The sequence below is a fragment of the Acanthochromis polyacanthus genome, chromosome 18, assembly GCF_021347895.1.
Source record: "Acanthochromis polyacanthus isolate Apoly-LR-REF ecotype Palm Island chromosome 18, KAUST_Apoly_ChrSc, whole genome shotgun sequence".
NCBI lineage: Eukaryota > Metazoa > Chordata > Actinopteri > Pomacentridae > Acanthochromis > Acanthochromis polyacanthus.
The window spans coordinates 6,736,508-6,756,402 of NC_067130.1; the positions used below are offsets into that span (position 1 = coordinate 6,736,508).

General features: G+C 40.4%; 1 protein-coding gene across 1 annotated transcript; it reads left to right on the top strand.

Moving 5' to 3' along the window:
- Positions 1-123: 123 nt before the first annotated feature.
- dgcr2 (DiGeorge syndrome critical region gene 2) lies at positions 124-19,790 on the top strand. The gene is given in 12 exon segments (XM_022194605.2): positions 124-757; positions 8,286-8,318; positions 9,237-9,359; positions 13,416-13,502; positions 13,601-13,811; positions 14,539-14,615; positions 14,711-14,893; positions 14,989-15,192; positions 15,653-15,805; positions 17,179-17,415; positions 17,514-17,693; positions 17,696-19,790. Coding segments are annotated over 12 exon segments (1,620 nt in total). The 5' UTR covers positions 124-675; the 3' UTR covers positions 17,746-19,790.
- The last annotated feature ends 105 nt before the right edge of the window (positions 19,791-19,895 follow it).

The following is a 19,895-nucleotide window of genomic DNA, read 5'->3' on the forward strand; positions in this document are numbered from 1 at the left end:
TAGGTTAAATACTGTGTATTGGATATTGCACTGGTGCAACACACATACAACTATACTGGGTATAATTAGCTTTTTTATTAGTAGTAGAGGTCCACATCAGCACACGGCTCAGATCCAGTGTCCAGTGCGGCCGCAGCTCGGATGTTTTGGTGCGTTAAACTGCGCCAGCGCCGCCCTTGTGTCGGTGCCATCCGCTCCGCTCAGCCATTGATAATATTCTGTCTCGGACTCATCACATAACGATCTCAGCGGACACACACACACTCACACACACATCGGCTATCGAAGTGCCACACGGGGGTATAATCTGCTAAACTCCGCCCCGGCAGCTCCTCCAGCTGATGGCCTGCCTGCCTGCGTGTTGCATGTTTGGGATTGTTGTGATGGGAGGCCGCAGCCATCTTGGAGCAGAGGACGGACGTTAACGGAGGAACTACTCGGCTAACGTTAGCCGCTCGGCCAGATTAACCGCTCCGTGTTGCCGTGCGGCGAGACTATGCTTTCTTTACGCAGTTTCTCTTCGTTAGCTGTCGGTTTAATGGCGTGAAAATGGGCACGAATTGTGTTAAAGGTTTAGTGATATAATCCAGTAGAGGGCGGCGGCGACGGCGGTGCAGTTCCTCGGTATATTTGTTAAATTTCTTGGATAGAGGAGTTACTATGAATGGAGGATAAATGTTGCCGAAGGCTGACAGCAGCAGTTTCGTCCTCTTCTCTCTTCTCTTCGTCCTCACGTTAACGGACCCACCACGGACAGGTAAATTGTTTTTTTTACTCTTTTTTGCACACATTCCCATGGGCTCGACCAGAAAGTGGGAGAAACAGATTACAGCTGCAGGCGGGAGGCGGCGGGTCTCCGACGGAGAGGCCTGCTGGACAGACCACGGACTCCCGTAGTTCTTACACCGGTTCCGAGCTACTGCTGGACCGCGTGGAACACCGTCTTTCTGCCGGCACTGTTGGAAGTATTGTTTTTGTCATTGTAAAAAGTGAACGAACTAAAACGACCAATCGGTTATGATTAAGCGAAATAACAGGCAAAGATTTCGACAGACCCAAATATTTCAGTATAAACATCTAGTTTTCAAAACAAACACCGTTGCTTCGATTTAATTATCAGCTAGTTTGGAGAGTCTTATGGTTTGGAGCCGTATTGATGCAGCTGTATTGGGAAAAATTATGCAGTAAAAATCATCCCTGTGCTCTTCAAAGATGACATGTTAACTCGTCTAAATTAAAAGGTGTGTTTACCCTCCTCTATAGTCCTTGTTTGGTCTCTGCTTCAGCCTGAAGCTGTATTTGAAATGCTTGACGGAGATTCATGCTCCTGCATCACTAAACCAGGATCACACATCATTGAGCTGCACGTTTAAACTTATCAGACGGATAAATTACACAGTTATTTAATTCTCATTGCACAATTAAATAGCTGTGTAAAGTGGGGATGCTTTGATTGATAATTATGCAACTTCTAAGTTAATAAATCGAGATGAAAATGTATTGCATATGTCACAGGTGCAACACCTCTTGAAAACACTGACTTAACCTATTAAAGCCACACAAAATCCCACATTAGGACAATATTTGCACACTAAAGACACAGAATGGACAAAAGAGGGAACATTTCTGATCATTAATCTCAAATAAAAGCCTGTATTACTGCTTTGAATGTGAGCATTTATGTAGTGTCTGTGTATACATTCGAGCAGCAAGAGGACAAAATGCATCTTGTGGTTTCCTTTAGGCTTGGTCTTGTGATCCTGAACCCGTTATCACTTCAGCTCATGGATAAACACATTATTGTTTGGCTCAGTCCAAAGGAGTGTCGGACAAAACATCGCATGCTTCATGTTGTGTGCACATTCTTGTACAGTCAGAGTAATCAGCTGCAATTTTCAAAGAGCAAAGTCATGATTTATTCTAACGTTTAAGATCAAAAACAACACCTGAGTCATCTGAAAGGTGAAGGTTGTTGTTTGTGCTTATTTCAGCCTTCGTGCGTTTTCAGTAGAGCACTGCCTGGGCTTCACTTTGTGCATGTTTTGAAACCACTGTTTGTTTGGGTGATCCTGTTTGCACTGGTTGTGTCACACTGTGATTTTGCAGCCTTTCCAGGTGACTTAGACACTGGGATCCATTTGCTGAAATATAATTCCATTACTAAAAGAGCAATCTTTGACTGTCTCTTGGATTATGACAGACCGGGCACCATAATATGATTACTTAAGATGTTCTCGAAATGCTTTGGAAGTCATTTATTTGGCATTTGTGTCATTCGTTTATCCACACCTGTTTGTTTTTTTTTATGCTTTTTCCACAGCAGGTTGTAGCAAGCAAGAGAATTTTACAGACTTGTAAAAAAGCCTTTTGTTTTGTACAATTCCTTCTGGGTGTTTGCCAGTGAGCGAGATGGAAATTTAAATGTCAAAATGTTTTAGTTTAGCTCTACACAACCTCCACGCAAGGGAGATTGGCAAACACTGGATGTGGTTTTAAATCAAAATGTGTACAGAATCACTTTAATAAGACAAATTGAGCTTCACTTGCGAATAATCCAACTTGTTTGGTTGTTCGTGCACACGCAGCTCACATAACATTACACAACATGTGTTAATATATGTGCTAAATGCAAAAGCAGAAATAGATATGACGAAATGCATATAGCACGGCTCCACAGAGGCTCAGTGGTTAGCATGTGTGAATTTCCGGATTTGCTCCAGTTTGGTCACACCTTAAACTGTAGGTGACCAGGACACAAAGTCTGGATTAGATTGAAATACTTTAAATGTGCTTTCTAAATGAGTTTAAACAGGCACAAAGCCGCCAACAATAGCAAGCATATTTGATCAGGGTGAAGTGCCCAGAGCCTGTTTGGACTCGTAAAGTGTGAACGTGCCCAAGACATCACATTAAGACTGAAATCTTGCGATAGTTGTCGATTTGAACAACCAGTCAGCTGAACGCTTTGTTCATTGTCTGTGACGCTGAGCGACCAGTCATCTACACTGACAGCTGGTTTGTCACTTTTTTTCTTGGCATAATAAAGTTGGTGGCATTTTAACTTTTGCCAGGCGTCATTCGTCACCAACCAGCCTCCTACTTAGAAGAGGAAGACGGTTAACTTGCATTGACCCAAAAAACAGAGACTTGAAATGAGTACAACCACAAACTATTACAGTGTTGTAAGTTTCTGGAAAATTCCTGAAATAAATGTTTGAAAATGACTTGTTGTGTAAATATGGCAGAACAATTTGGAGGAAAATATCTATTTGCAGTAGGTTCGGTTCATTACTCACTATTGTAAATGTAAAACCTGATGTAGCATCACAACATGAGATACTACTAAAAGTGTGACTCAAACAAAGAGGATGACATAAATTTGTAAAACCAATGTCACAACAGTGTAAACCTCGGGTCGGACATGCTGCAAAATACACCAAGTGTGGTTAATAAAAAACTTAGACTGGTCTTATGTGTGTTACTGAGTTACAGAGTACATTCCTGAAACACAAAGTACAAACTGGTAAATGGACAAAGCAGCTATTTAAAGTTACCATCCTAATAAAACAGAATTACAGCATTCCTCTAATTAGTAAACAGCTATTACTTGTTTTGTCGATTTTCCATTGCATTGTTTAAAGTTTCATTTTGAAACTGATTGTTCAGCTCTCTTCAATATGCAAATAAAGTCTTGAAATTTAACATCAACAATGTCTAAAAAGGAGGTCATGTTAGAGTTAATCAATCTGTTAGGTAAATAATAGGTTTTCAGCTTAACTATTTCTGGCTACAGTGTGGCAGCTTTGACCTTCTACACATTACTAATCCAACAGCAACAATTTGTCACTGTCATACCTGCAATGTTTTGCAACTTCTTGCCTGTGTTGTCCTTTATGGTTGAGTTAAAGTGCATGCAGAGGGACTGAAAATGTAAAAGGAGGAGAGAAAGAGAGAGTTTGATTTCAGTCAGGCTGATGTTACATTTGGAAATCAAACATTTTGTACCTGATATCCCCCCAACCCCCTGGGGACAGATTATAGTTGTGTCGTATTAATTGTTCCTCTACCACCATATGTGCTTAAATTAATTACTAGTTTCCTTACTTTGCAGATGTACAGTGTTAATATTTCATTGCATTTTGCAGTGGTGCAGCTCTGTTTACCATTTTATTAAGTTTGACACATCACAACTGAAAGTGCAGCACAGAGGGGAAAAAAGTGTTTAACTCTTTGGTAGCTAGTTAAAATAGCACAAGTGGCATGTATTACATTGCCACCCCATAAACTGTTGGTGTTAGAAAGAAGTTGACCTGCGCTGCTTTCATCCACACACTGTCGAGAAAACCTTGGTTTTAAATGCGAGATGGTCCAAAGAAAATGAAATGAATGCCCATACCCACTCACTGCTTTTACCAGCGAGCCTCGGCGTTGATATGAATCATCAGCGACTAGAGATGATGCAGTGTGTGCACAAGGCCAGCTCACTGTGTTGTTATACTTCAGTGGGACTGGGTTCGGGCTGTCTCATAGTCTTTTCCTGTATTTTCCTGTAGGTTATATAAGAGATGCAGAGGCTCACTTTTCTCAGGGTAGCCAGCCTTCACTCACACATCACAAAATCCAAAGCTTGTGAGAGAAATGCTTCAGTAAGAGATGATTTTTTTCCCCTCTTGCTTAGCCTTCAGGAAGTGAAAACTCCTTATTGCTGTTCCTTTTGTCATTCATCGGCGTGTATCGCCACGATTCCAGGCAAAAGCATCACCGTGTATAGAGCAGTAATCTTGCGTTGTGTGTGCATGCAAGTCAAGCATTTGCATCACCCCACACTGGACTAGTTGTGGTTAATAATGAGCCATCAGTCGTCCTCTTGAAAACAAAACAAAGCCTCTCTCATATAAACAGCTATCAACTACATCCAAATCATGCACTCCATCCCCATCAGCAGGAAATCCAAATAATGACCAGGAAAGTGCACTTGAATACGAAGCTGGGATAGATAGAAGCTTTAATCTGGATATTCACAACTTGTAATATTTGATAACTAAACGCAGTAGGCTTCAGGCGTCTGGATGAATTCTGTTCTTGCAGTACGGTTATCAGAAATGCACAGAAAGCATGAATACTGATGTGTGCAGACAGCCCTTATTCAAATGGAGCTCAGATCCATCAGAGGCACAAACCAGGCATTTATTTTATAGATCTGAGCAAGCACATGTAGCTTTAGCTTAAAGAGTCAGCTGTATTTGAAAAATTCAGCAATCAGTCCTAGCTACGAGTCCTATTACAATATGCATTAGTGAAAAATATGTAAATGTAAGATACCCAAGGCTGTCAGAGGATTCATTACAGCCGTGCACAGGCAAGATAAAGTGCTCACATCCATCTCTGGTGAAAGTATTCTTTCAGCCTTGCTCATCGAAAAGGTCTTAGTGTCTTATAGAATATGGATAGATCATAGATTGGGAGATATTTTCGCACAATCTTTCATTTGAAACATGACTCGCTCATCTTCGAAGGCCATAAACACGTTTTAACCTATTCCCAAACAGTTATTCATTTTAAATATATGGCATTAATTATTGATTGCTCTCTGTAATGTGTTTGGGGTATATGGTCTCTAATGTTATCCATCATTTTGACACACTTTCAGGCTTGATGATAATACATTCTGTCCCAGGAGACTGACACGGCTCTGTAATGCGTCTCAATCCACTTAGCATTAACTAAGAGGAGGTGACATCCGCTGTGTTGGAGGGCTCTTAGAAAACGTTTTGGCAGAGGGGCCAAGGTAGCGTTTAAGGCTGCAGGGTCACCTACTTCCGGATCTTATTTAAGTGTTTTTCCTCATTGTTTACATTTGAAGAGTTCATTTGCAAAAACAGATGACTCCATTTTTATAAATTTTCAGAAAGCTTTTTTTTTTTATTGTTTACTTGAGATAATATCAATCAAACTGAAGTTGAGTGGATTTGACTCTGTAGAATTTACATGACAAAATAGAGAAAAATAAATTACTATTATTGTCTCAAGTAAACGATAAAAAAAATACATTTTCTGAAAATTTATAAAAATACAGTTATCTGTTTTTGCAAATAAACTCTTCATTTGCTAAGGGCACTAGTCTTTCTGCTACCGAGGTCTAGGTCTTCAGCAAGAACTATATTTCTGACTTTCTAGAAAAACTAGAAGTACACAGCATAGCTAGATGGTTCTAGATGGACATGTAATTGTTATAAATAGTACTTTTTGTCATATATTCTGGTTTCTCTTGGCTATATTTTGCAATACAGTAAGCTGGATGCTTGAAAGACTGTCAAGTTGTGATAAAGTCGAGTGAAAATGTTGTTGCAGAGTAGTTAGTTTCTAGGAAAACGTAATGCTGTTGTAAAATAAAAGAGTAAATTCATCCTGGTGGCACCGGTGTGAATATTTTCTCATTTAGTCACACCTCCCACCTTGTCACAGGAAAAACACATCACTTGCTGAACATCTTCTTATCGATAGACACTACAATTTACCGATGTGCCCTCAACGCCCCACATTGCAGGCTGTGGTAGCTGCAGTGCTCAGACAGGTGTGTGACCAGAAATTATTTTGAAAGAGTTAAACTAAGGCATTGTAATGTCAGATCATGTCAGTCTAAGATGAAACTGAACGATTCTTTTCTACATGCAGTCTTTTCTATGCACGGAAATACAGCACAGAGAGGTGTGTGCCACATTTCATGAGAAGACCGCATTTTTCAGCGTAAATACTGTAATAGGGTCAATATATGATTGAGGGACTTTTGAAATCATGGGATAAATCTTGCATACATTTATTAAAAGCAAAAAAAACTAATGTATTTTATGTTCATTATGATCAAGTCTTTACAAATTCCAGAATGATTTATTATGGAAACAATCACTTATTAATAAAAAAGTCTGGATTTCACTAAAATGTGAACTAAGTTTAACCCTCTAATTAGCCAAACAATAATAAAATGAGCTTATTTAAAAATATTTTGATTGTGTTCTTTTTATTAATTTGAAATAATCATGACAGATATTTTTCTGCCAATATATCAAATTTTATATGGAAAATAACAAGCCGTATCTGTTTCCGAGAAATCACTTTCAGCTAAGTTCCCCATTACAAAAACACTTCTCAAGGAAGTATCTTAATTAAATCACATGACCTGCTCCACATGATGTCATTTCCTCCTGAAGGATAGACTGGCAAGACTCCAAGACTTTCTGACTTATTTAATATAAAGTAGTGTGTGAGTCAAGTGTGGATTTATGGCATGTCAACAGGTTTACTACAATATCTTTATAAATGACTTTAAATTTCAGTTTTACTCAGTTGTATATATATTTTAGAAGAACCTTCCTGTAAAAATGCCATGTGGTGTTTGGTTTTAGGCGAACATGTTGATTTTAGCCCTGAAAACAGCAAAAATGTGAACTATGATAGAAAAAGTCCCATAATTATATATCGACCCACTATATCAAAGTTATAAAAGTTCTGCTTTTCACCACTGTGATTAACACAGTTGCTTCCTGTGCCGATTAGAGCGACACAAATACAGCTTAATGATCATCGTGCACTCTCATAATGCGGCACACATGAAATTTTAAGTCGCTTATGCTCAAAAGAGATCGCAAATACAACTTTTTGGTTGCAGTCTGGAGCCCTGATTTTTTTCCAGGCTTTTTCCAAGCTGCATGCCCACTTCTATACTTTTATTAATTTGTGCAGCAGTCAGAGCTGTAGTGCAAATAAAAGCAGGTTGTAATGAATCACTATTAAATCCCGGAGTAGGTGGTGGCCTTGCGCTGTGTGGATCATCAGAGCTCAAAGTCTGGTTTGCGTGGGTTAAAAGGTCACCTAAGATGGTCAGATCGCAGATGAAACAACGGTCTGGAAATAGCTCGGAGCCTTCTTTCTAAGTAAAAATAGTGCTGCCATATTTGCCAGGCGAGTGGGTGATCCGGCTCCGTTGTAGGTACACGAAACCACCTGTATCTAACCAGCAGATGGTCTCATGTACCCAAATCTGGTTTAGCAACAAGGGGATAACTGACAGATGACAGAGAAATGCCAGCAGTTTAAAACGTATACAGTAAACAATTATTTATTCATTCAATTAATCATTAGTTTCCTTGTAGATTGCATAAGGAGCAGCACAAATGGGATAAAATTGTGATTTTTGTCTCTTAAATCGCACTGACTTTCCTCAGTTGAGTCCAGTTTCAAATTTCTGAAAGACAGGATAGTCACTCTATTGTTTCTATTTGTTGCAGGTCCGCGGCTAGCTCTGGCAAGATTATTGTCAGGTAAGCAAGCAGTGTGTCTTCTAGTTTAGCTACTTTTTTGTTAGAATACAACTGCAGCTCTGAGAAAGTAGTCATAGTTTGATTATCTTAATATTTGGAATTCAGAATAGAACTTTTGTCCCCTAATATTCTGAAATTTAGCTAATATTTTAATCTCTTAAAAACTGCTTTAAATCAGTCGAACAGTAACATTATTACTGGTAGACCTGTTGTTTCATCACATGGGAAGGCATATGTTAAACATAAAAGGTGGCCAGACTGACATGTATAAATAGATGAAAAACCCGATAGAACTGAAATATTTGTCTGTTGTGATCTTGCTCTGCTCTTTTCTTGAACTTCTGCTTAACGACATGCTCACAGAAGGGCTATTGTTTTATCCTCAGTGGTCTGATTTTGCTGAATTTGGTAAAAACTGCAAACAAAAAGCTGCAGTTTGCAGTCAAGATTAAAATGGTCTGTGGATTTATCACCAAAAAAGAGAAGTTCTTCCTTTGGTTGATCCACATCTCTGAACAAATCTGAGCATATTCATTCACCAACTGCTGTGGATTTTCGCTCAGTTATCTCTTCCTCAAGTTTTGCTGCCTCAGTAGATTAAACTGGTGAGTGGGCTGACAAGAAGATTGAAAGTACATAATATAGTTACTCTGTCGTGTCCAGTAGCTGCTGATTCAGTTCATGCTGCTGGGTGCTGTGGTAATGCCGGTCTAGCTGCGAGTTTCTCAGTTTGCATCAGTAGAAACCTTAACAATCAGTTTATTTATTCCATACCGCAGATTCTCACACCAGATCCTTTTGGAACGCTCACGTGGCATCATCCGGCCCTCTGCTGACTGAAAATGGTTTTCTCTTGTTGGGAAACGGCCTCAGTCACGTGCAGGTTTTGACCACACGAACCTTCTTGTTGTATTTCAGAGCAGCGCTGCAGCCCTGGGCAGTTTGCCTGCCGCAGTGGGAAGATGCAGTGTATCCCAATGTCCTGGCAGTGTGACGGCTGGACAGCGTGTGAGGACAAGAGCGACGAGATGGACTGTCCCCGTGAGTATAGCTCACTTAAGCCCTTTTACACCCACTCTGTTACCTAACACCCATAACGTGATTGATTTCTGGAAAGAATAGCAACACCCAGGACCTTTTCACACTCGGACGATCAAATCACAGCTGAGCCGCTCTAAATCCAGGTGTGAATGCAGCCGCAATGCCTTAAGGATGTCATTGGATCTAATCAGGCTGCACTGAGAGATGTTCAGTGATGCATGTCGACTACCCAAGAAAAGTCTCAACCTTCTGAACCCCGAGCAGTGTCTGGGTGGTTTCTGCTGTCACGTTTTCACTCACTGTGGGCTCATTTTTCACTGCAGTATAAAGTCCTGCACATCTATGGAAACAGCACAACCAGGGCTAGAAGAAGAGAAAACTTGTGTGTAGTATACTAAAGTTACAAAGCTGGAATTTATAGGAAAAAACCTAGGGCTGAAAAAACCTAGGGCTGGGACGCGTTAATTCTGATTACTCGATACTTTCGATCACTTTTCAAGACATTGAAAGTGCTGTAGTTTACAAAAAGTCTTAAAATGTTGGATATAATAGCTATAATTGCACAGTAATCTGTGAATGCAGTATGCAGAAAATCTAAATGAAACCTAAATATTTTTGTTGTCTCACCCTGTAAAGCCGGACCGAGCAAAAAAAAAAAAAGCCAGAAAGTTATGATTTTGGGGGAAACTGAGATGTTTAGTGACCTCTTTAATAAAATCCACAAAAAAAGCCATATCATTTTGTTTGATATATTTTTGTAGCACATTTGATATATTGGGCAGTGCATGTAGTACACAGATGAGAAAAAGATAAATCTAAATAAAACAAACATTTTGTTGCTTACTCTGTACAGCCTGATCTAGTAAAACAGCCAGAATATTCTTTTTTTTTTTGGAACTGAGAAGTTTGACACATAAACGTCGTGCTTCCCAACGAAACTCAAAGCAAAACGTTCAAGGACAATCGGAAAATCAAATCCCCCTTTTTTGTCTCTGTGACAAAGGGATGTAATTTTTGATTTAAAACAAGCTAACGGGGTTTATGGCTCAGAAGGTTAACCTGTAGTATTAACTCAAATACATCTTCTGACTGAACTGACAGACGACAGATCACCCAGTCATGTTTGTAGTGTGTGTTTAATACACACACAACCCCCCGACAATAAACCCCCTAAATACGTTAAGTCCAGCTGAGTTGCTTTTACCAACCAGTACAGATGTGATTTTGAGTTTGCAGGTTTCTAAAAGTCCTTCTTGTCCACGACAGTGAACCAGAATCCAGAAGCAGCAGCTGACTGACAGCATCAGATATGAGCTGATATTCTGAGTGGCTGCTGCACGTGTGTCTGGGTTTCCGTTTTTGTTTACTGTTGGTTGATCTCTTCGACACTGCATTGATATTGCAGTGCTAAGCCATTGACCAAAATCCTATTGTTTCCTCCTTAAATCCAGAAAGACCTTATCCCCAGATCTGTGACCGCATAATGGGAATTATTGAAAGGATTGAGTACAGCATGTGACCTCCATACAGCCAGAGCTGTGAGTTAATGCTGCAGGCCTGCCAACAACACTGTATGCTGGTGGAGGTCTCACACTGGACTCTATTCATCCTCCAGTAAAGCTCCATTTATAGAACTGAAGAAGAAGCTTCCTGTTGTTTTCTTTGTTTATTCACCAAAACAGTCATTTGGCACAGATGCAGATATGGTGTGTTCAGAGGCAGATCCGCTGATTGTTATTCACTGAGCAAGCTTCCAGCTGAAGATAAAGTTTTGCCAGATCAAGCTGTGATTTCGCAGAGAACTAAAGAACAACCGGAGCAGCGCTTACACATGCCACAGTGAGGGGTTATTGTTAGCATGCAGCAAAATCACTGTTGTTGGGATTATCTCTTTGTTGAACGACATGGAAAGTTGGAGCAGTCGTTAAACTAATTCCAGGCTGACACTTCTCGACTTCACAGCGTCTACTGAACACAGGAAAATACCCATTTGGCAAAAAACAAATTGGAGAAGTAAGCCAGGTTGCAGGCAATCACTGTTAGGATTTGGAAACAAAACTGCGTGGTGAAGCTACTACGCAAAATGTGATATGAAACGTGCATTAGTAAAAGCTTGAGAAAACAAAGTAACTACTTAAAATGTACAGAAATTGTATGCATTTGGTCTTTTTCATATAGATTCCTTCAGTTTGTTTCTGTCTTATTTTGGGAGCTAAATTGCTCTTCTTTTCTCACTAATTCTATCAGTGCGTCTCCAGAAATCTCCCCTGCTTCATTATAAAGCATTGATGTTTTAACAACCTGTCCATCCTGCCTTCTGCCTCTTCTGTCAACAGTTTACAATTTCACTGAGTCAAGTGTCTCAGAGGGACACTGTGTTTATTTCAGCTGATGTGGGTGCAGTGTTCCCTGAAAAATCATCTGTAAATGTAACCCGAGTGATTATAAACATCAAGCCTGCTTCTGTTCCTTTTTGAATTTGACAGATAAAACGTGTGAATGTCACTCCGTTTCCCCCTTTTTATGTGCAACTGTTCTTTCGTTTGTGAAATGCAAAGTGACTCTTTCACAAGGCTGTGCAATGATATTTAGACATCACAAAAAACATCCCTTAAAAAATAGAAAAAGTCATAAATATTGAGAAAGTAGAGATTGTGAAGCTGAAGTGCAGTGCTAATGTACAATGTAACTGCAGCAAACTAACAATTAAGCACGTTTGGGAAGATGCAATTACAGAATTTGTTGTTTTTCCTCAAAAATTTTTACTCAAACTGATCTGATTATCAAACTACTTGGCGATTCATTTATTTGTCGAGAGATAATCAGTTAATTATTGCAGGTTGTTGGTTCATTCTTTCCCTCAGAAACAACAAAAATACCTCCAACTGAATATCGCATAACAACCGATGAGGCAGAAATTCATCCTCATTCTAAAATCTGCTGGAAATTGGGGCAAAAAATCTGGATTAATTCTTAAATGTTCTCTTTTTTATTTAAATTAGAGCTTTTATGAATGCAGTTTGGTTTTATGAAGGTTTTTGTCAAAATTAGCGACTGTTTTTCCATAAAAAGTTTCGATTCATGAAAAAAAATCTGCTGGAGGCAACCAAATTAGAGCTAAAAAAATCTGGATTCATTCTCTGTCTGGGTTTAAAATCTGACTTTTTCAAGTGGAGTTTGGTTTGATGAAGGTTCATTTTAGGGATTGAACTAACATTTATTGCCAAAAATGGTGAAAAATGTCCAAAGATCTTCTCCTCCTTGCAGCATATTAATAAAATTGTAACCAGAACACCTCACTTGCTGAACATGCGGTTATCAATAGACTCTTACATTTACTGATGTTCCCTGAATTTGTCCCAAGCAGGCCACAGTAGAAATTAGCTAGACGGCTGTGCACAGAGAAGCTTCTAGTCTCCACTCAGTAAGAGCAGCCCACGCAGTGTTGACATGTATGTGACCAAAAATTATGTTTTAAACATTGAAATAAGGCGTTTTAGTATCGAATTTAACAACACTAAAGCAAAGTCATTTTCATCAGCTTCGATTTCTGTAAGTGGAGCATTTTAAACATCAGTATTACAGTCGATCATGTTCACTGGGAACCCATGATTTATATTTGATTTATTGTGTAGCAGCAGTGTTCATCTCCAACATGTCTTCTTCCCTACCACATTTTCTAGCATAAAATGAAAAGGCTGCTGTAATACTTTAGTGCCAGAGATCTGTTTTGAATCCTCTCGGAAAGAAAAGGTTAGACTGTGCGATGTGCGAACAATGTCTCCGTTCTTGCCTCTGTACAGATTTTAATCTCTGTAAACTCCTGATCATACCTTACAAGAGAAAATAAACTTGCAGCAGTTTCAAGGCTTTGCTCGTGCTTTTATTTTCATTACGTTTACGTAAAATTCTTTGCGACTCATAGATGCTTGTTTTCAATTTATGAATATCATCATAAGCTTTTAACAATTTGCACAAAACAGCATCTAGAGTTCCAGAGAACTTTGCATACAAATGAGCACGCCGGTTGACTTTAATTTGCTTAATTCACTGCAGCTATAAAGGAGGAGAGGTTTCGTTTCGGGAACGGATATGACCAGGTGGAAGACGTCATCGGCGTGGCTCAGCCTGTGCGCTTCAACAGTGAGCATCTCGTTTTACCCTCGTCTGGTTTGTTTTGCTTTGATCATGCAGCTGTTGAATCTACTTGTTGACTGGCGGAGTCTCTTCTCTGTCCACAGAGAAATGCCCCAGCGGGTGGCACCACTACGAGAAGACGGCGAGCTGCTACAAAGTCTACCTGAGGAACGAGAACTACTGGCAGGCCGTGGATACGTGTCAGAAAGTCAACGGCTCGCTGGCGACGTTTGTGACCAACGAGGAGCTGCAGTTCATTCTGAAGATCGAGGTGGACTTTGACGACAAAGTGTGCGAGCGCAGAGACCAGTGCAAGTGAGTTTTCTGCTTCACCGTGTGCCTTTTCATCCTGCTGATTGAACATGTGTGTTTTAAACCAGCTCTTCTTTGTTTCAGTTATTGCAACGGAAAAACAGCTCAGTTTCTAGAGAGAGTGGCAGCTTCACTTTGCTAACTGCACTTGGTAGCATTTTCTACTTTTTAATTGTACAAATACAGTCAAATGTGTGTGCATGTTGTTTCTGTGGTCAGCCAGTGATGGGGCTCTGTTATTGGGTGTAGGCCATCTAGTGGTCAATTCTGGCTCATGCAGAAACTCTGAAACACCACTTGAATCTGTAAATGTTTTGTTTTGAATGTGAAATACGAGGTAAATTTAGACATTTTTGGACCTCGTTCTCCCTTACCGCTACTCTTTCTGGTTTATAAAGTGATTTCATACTACTCCTGAGCTGCAAATACTTCCACAAATCCCCTTTATCATTTAAATTAAATTGCTATTTACGGTCCTCAAATGATATAGATGTACACTCTTTATAAAGAGTGACAACACTTACCCCTTTTGTCATCCATGTATCCCAAAAAAAAACTTTTTTCCCCAATACAGATAGAAGAATTTTTCCATATAGGAGATTGCTTATATTGTGAAAGCCCCAAATGTTTGTGTCCTCACCCGCTGAGAGTGCTGTAAAATTAAGCTCCTCTGTTTTGTTGAATGTGTAGCTGTTGTACTAATTTGCTTTTTAAAATGTTCTTTATTCAGGTTTTGGGTGGGCTACCAGTATGTGATCACCAATCAGAACCACTCCTTGGAGGGCCGCTGGGAAGTCGCATATAAAGGTGTTAAAGATCGGACTTTTTAAAAAGACTAGACAGGTGTTTTTCTAGTTTGTAATGTGTGATATCTAAATCGTTGGTTTTATATTCCTCAACAGGCTCCATGCAGGTTTTTTTACCACCTGAGGGTCTGAAAGATTTCGGGGAGGCGTCTCCCACCCAGGACAACGTCTTCTGTGCTCAGCTGCAGCGCTTTCAGATCAAAAGCATGAATGAGCGAGGCCTGCACAGCTGGCACGCCGAGAACTGCTACAAGAAGTTCCCTTTCCTTTGCAAGAGGAGTACGGACTCATTTTATATCCTGAATCAGAAATGTTCAGGCAGCCGTTTGTTTTTTCTTGGAGTCGTCTTCACTGTGGTTGTTGTCCCCCCACAGGGCAAACATGTGTCGACATAAAAGACAATGTTGTAAACGAGGGCTACTACTTCACACCGAAGGGAGACGACCCGTGTTTGAGCTGCACGTGTCACGACGGCGAGCCTGAGATGTGCGTCGCCGCGCTGTGCGAGCGGCCACAGGGCTGCCAGCATTTCCGCAAAGATCCCAAAGAGTGCTGCAAGTTCACCTGCCTGGATCCAGGTACGTCCTCACTCTGACGAGGGTCGGGTTTCATTTCAGATCAGCACTTTTCCATGCAAACAGTCAGAGTTTAGGAGAATTCAGTGGAAACACAGAAATCTTTGAGAATATGTTCTTGGAGTTCCTACCAGCTGTGCAGTGTTTAATTTACTGCAGCTCATCGCACTTTTTTAGCCACATATTTTTTTTCACGCCATGTTCAAGAGATATTTAGCAAATTATGTTAAAATAAATTACCAGGTCCCATTTAAGAAAGAGCCGACATCTGCTGTCTGCTCTGAATAATGCATCACAGATTTGGCACCAATAAGGCGTTGTGTGAAATCGCTGCTAAACGTGTTTTAAAATTGCCGAATTTCCTTCGTAGCAAAACAAATGCGTACCTTCCTCACACACGGATCATTTGAAACTAAATGAGTTTCCAACAAACTAATCTATCATTTTCCTCATTCCCCCTCAGACGGAAACAGTTTGTTTGACTCGATGGCCAGCGGGATGCGACTGATCGTCAGCTGCATCTCGTCCTTCCTCATCCTCTCTCTGCTGCTCTTCATGGTGCACAGACTCCGGCAGAGAAGACGTGAACGCATCGAGACGCTGATCGGAGGAAACTGTGAGCACTAACAGTCCAATACAACACAGCGAATGAGTTTAGTTGCAATTAAAAGAACTGTAGCACATTAGTTTTTATTAGTGGTGGGACAAGATTAAAAAATGTATCTTATAATCGCAAACTTTGCAGTTAATTAATCACATTTTTGTCCAATATTTGACACAACAAGCAAAATTTTTCAACTCAAATACATGTTTGTTGGCGACTGAATCGATGACTAGAAATAAACGTGTTTATAATTTAAAATTTATACAAATTTAAAGCGGGACGTATAGAAAAATAAGTGATTTTGGTGATTTTAAAGTGTGGATCTAGTTGGGTTTTCCCACTGTATGGCACATAACATCAGCATGAGTAGTTCAAGGACCTTCAAAAAGTTGAAAATCCAAAGATTTATTCAGTTTTCATAATTTCTGAGTCTGATAAATGGTGTAATTTTGATGGTGCTTTTTTCAGGAGAATAAATTTTCATTTATAAAATTAAATGTTTTTATAAATTAAAAAGTTATAATTAAATTATCGAAAGACATACAGACAAACCAATGCTGATCATCATCTAACTTAAATGACAAAAATGTTTATTTATTTTATCTGCATTTTTCACCTGTCTACTACGGTCACAGATTCCTGCAAGCTCAAAGTGCAGTTATAGAGATTTATATTCAACATTTTAGGAGTTTTTGTGAACTAAAGCACTGTTAGTGTCGTGAAAAGTGGTCTATTATGGGATGGTTACACCGTTTACCAGTACCGTCGTAGCTAACGTTAGCTCTGATGCTAACAGCAACGTGTTTTACACTGAGGTGATCAGAAAACTCTTTGTTGCACAATTTACACTCGACCACGCTTTTATCCAAGCTGACATCAGGAAGATTTTTTTTTAAAGAAAACTTTCCGCCTAACAAGTTCAATACAGTCTCGTCTTCCTTCACTGTTCACCAAACTTACTTGACATCACTCAGTGCAGCTTGTGCATCTTCTTCATGGCTGGAAAACAGACTTTAGGCTCATTACTGCCACCTATTGGACTGGAGCGTTCATCAGTGTTACTGGTGTTCCAGAAATGAGACAACTGAGAAAGGTGCGATTAAATGCGTTATTTTTTTAACACGTTATTTTTTCTGTAATTAGTTGATCGAAATTAAATCCCAGCTCTAGTTTTTGTCTTTACATTCATGTTAGATGGTGCAATAAGACAAAGTTGTGTTGAAAAAAGCTTTTAATCCATTCGAGACATGTTTATCATCATTGCAGCTCTTATTTTCCTAAACAGAAACTTGTATAATATCACAGTTACACAAACCTTTCTTTCCTTGCAAGGTACTTTTTTTCTGTCTTATCACATGGTCATCTCTCTGTTTTTATTTCCTCAGTGCACCACTTCAACCTTGGAAGACGAGTCCCGGGCTTTGACTACGGTCCAGACGCCTTTGGCACCGGCCTCACTCCTCTGCATCTGTCTGATGATGGAGAAGGAGGTGCATTTCATTTCCAAGAGCCTCCTCCGCCGTACGCAGCCTACAAATACCCCGACATCCAGCACCCCGATGACCCCCCGCCTCCGTACGAAGCCTCCATCAACCCAGACAGCCTCCTCTACGTGGACCTCGGTAGGCGCGCTTCCTCCCTGCTGTTGTTTACAGGCCTCTCCTCGTCCTCAGAGCGTTAATCTCCCTTCTTCCTGTGCTCTCTTTGTTGTTGCCGTCAGGACACGGCGGGGTTTCCATGGTGCCGAGCCAGATGAACGCCATGGGAGATGGGCTCCAGGCAGATATTCCCAACGCTTCAGGTCCGGTGCCAGACTCTGCGCCGTCCTCTCAGGAGAGGGAGGACTCCATAGATAGCAGCACGCTCCTGGTGGGGCCCGACACGCCGACAGATGGCCACGCCCCACCGCCATGCCCGCGGACTGCACCTCCTCCCTCAGCACCGTGGTATAGGACCGTGGGCCGACGGTACCCGGATATCACCCGCTGGTAGAGGAAGGTCATGAGTTTGTTCTGCTCCAGGAGAGGACGCAGCAGACTGCTGGCGAAAACGCTGACTGCAGAGAGGACACCGACTTTGTACAGACATATCAGGAGGTGGAGCAGCCTGGTTTGTTTTGTTTTTTTTGATGCTCTTTTCTCTTTGAAGACTCTTCTGCAGCTTTTTCTTCTACGGTTGTTTTTTTTAAGACACTGAGGGAGCAGAGAGGATTGTTTCTGTACAAAGAGACAAACGTTACATTCAGAGCTGCACTTGGACTTTTAGCATTAACTGATCAAAGCTTTTTGAAACATCTCAAAATTGGCCCGAACGGTCGAGAAGCCCTGGTGTAAATACCCCCTCAGGTCTGTGCCCGTCTAATACTTGTGTGTCGGCAAATAACGACAGACGGACAGCGAAGCCAGCTTTTGTTCCTCGTGCGATTTTTTTTTTTTTTTGTTTGCTTCATACTTTAAAACGGACGTGTGCGTATCAATCTGTCCGTCTCCAATCTACAATAACATCCACATTTCTATCTGCTCATAAAGCCCTTCTATCCCCACTCACTTTTATTAGTCCGATACGAGAAGCTGTCTTCCAGATTTATAGCACATATTTCCAGCGAGAGATGTTTTGTAGTTCAGAGATCAGTCCTTGCAAGAGGGTACGGTTAGTTTCCTGCTACGGGGTTTTTATCAGGTAATGCTGACAACGAGGCGTTACCCATCAAAGAATGTTGTGATACTGATAAGTATGAGTTTGTGTTCTTTTTTTTGGTAATTTATGACTGCAGGTTGTAATCTTGATTGTTAAACTGTGGGATAGATGTAGGCGGGTTTCTCTACCGATCGTTGAAGACTTTTCAAGTGTATATGTGAAGATTAGGGGCGATGTCCCGTCATTAAATTTGAAAAACTCGATTTATTTAAAGTAACTGTTCCAGCTCTTTGCAGGATAGTCTTGTATTTGCTAACTGAACTGTTTCGTCCTTCAATTTAAGATTTTTTTGTTTTGTTTGGAGGAAAAAAGGTCACATTCGGATGCTGCCCCTCCATCCCCTGAAGTGTTTGTGTCTTTCTTAATGCAGGTTGTTTTCAGCTACTGAGGGAGATAATGTCACCGACTGTAGCTGCGAGTCTTTTCCTTGTTTTGGTGTTGATGGGTCTGTTGCCGTTCTTGTTTCTCAGCGGGATTGAAAGACAAAATAAAAGAAACTGTCTCTTTGGAACGAGTTAGAACCCGGTTATGACGACAATCGTTGGAGAAAGAAGCCCGAAGACGTGAGACAGTCGGGCCTGAGTCGACCCACCGCCACCAGCATCCAAAACCGCTTACGATCTGCCTCGAAAAACAGCTGTAAACGTGTCCGACCGCACACATCTGTGTATCTCATGTTTGAATGTACCGTATGTATAATTTTTGTGCTTATCTTTAAGCTTATTTCCCCCTTTTTTATTTTGATTTCTTCTTTTTTTCTCGCATTGACAATCCACAGTGGATTATCTAACAAACAGAATCATGTTCTCATAAATTGTGGATAAAAGTAAAGTGTGCATGTGTGTTTAGGAAACGGTGTACAGGTTTGGATTTCTTTTTTTCATCAAGTTTGGTTTTTATTTTTCAACCTGCTTTTTGGACCTTTGGTGCATGTTTTTTTTTTTCTTTAATCTTTTGGCATGCTGAGAGATTTTTCTTTTGATGGAAACCTTTTTGCTCAACAGCGTGTCCTGTACAGTAGCTTCAACGACTCCTGCATATAGTTTAACATCCATTTGAAACCCAAACGGCTGCATTTACGCTGTAGTTTCTGTGTATGGTGGCGTGAGAACTAATTCTTTTTTGGGGGCGGTTTTGAAATGTTTTGTGTGTAATACAACAAATTCTACATTTCATTGTCTTTTATTTCATATCCTTTCAATTTAAGAAAGAAAAAAAAACTGCTTCATTTGCAGGCGAGCTTGTTTTCTGAGGTAGATGTACATCTAATCAAATGCCAAATAAAATGCACCATGAAGGACGACTCGTGCATCAGTGGTTGCGAACACACGCTGAACTTTACGTCCGACCTCATCAATCACGACATTTAAGGAAGTTTCCTCCGTCTGCGGCGGCCGAAATGTCA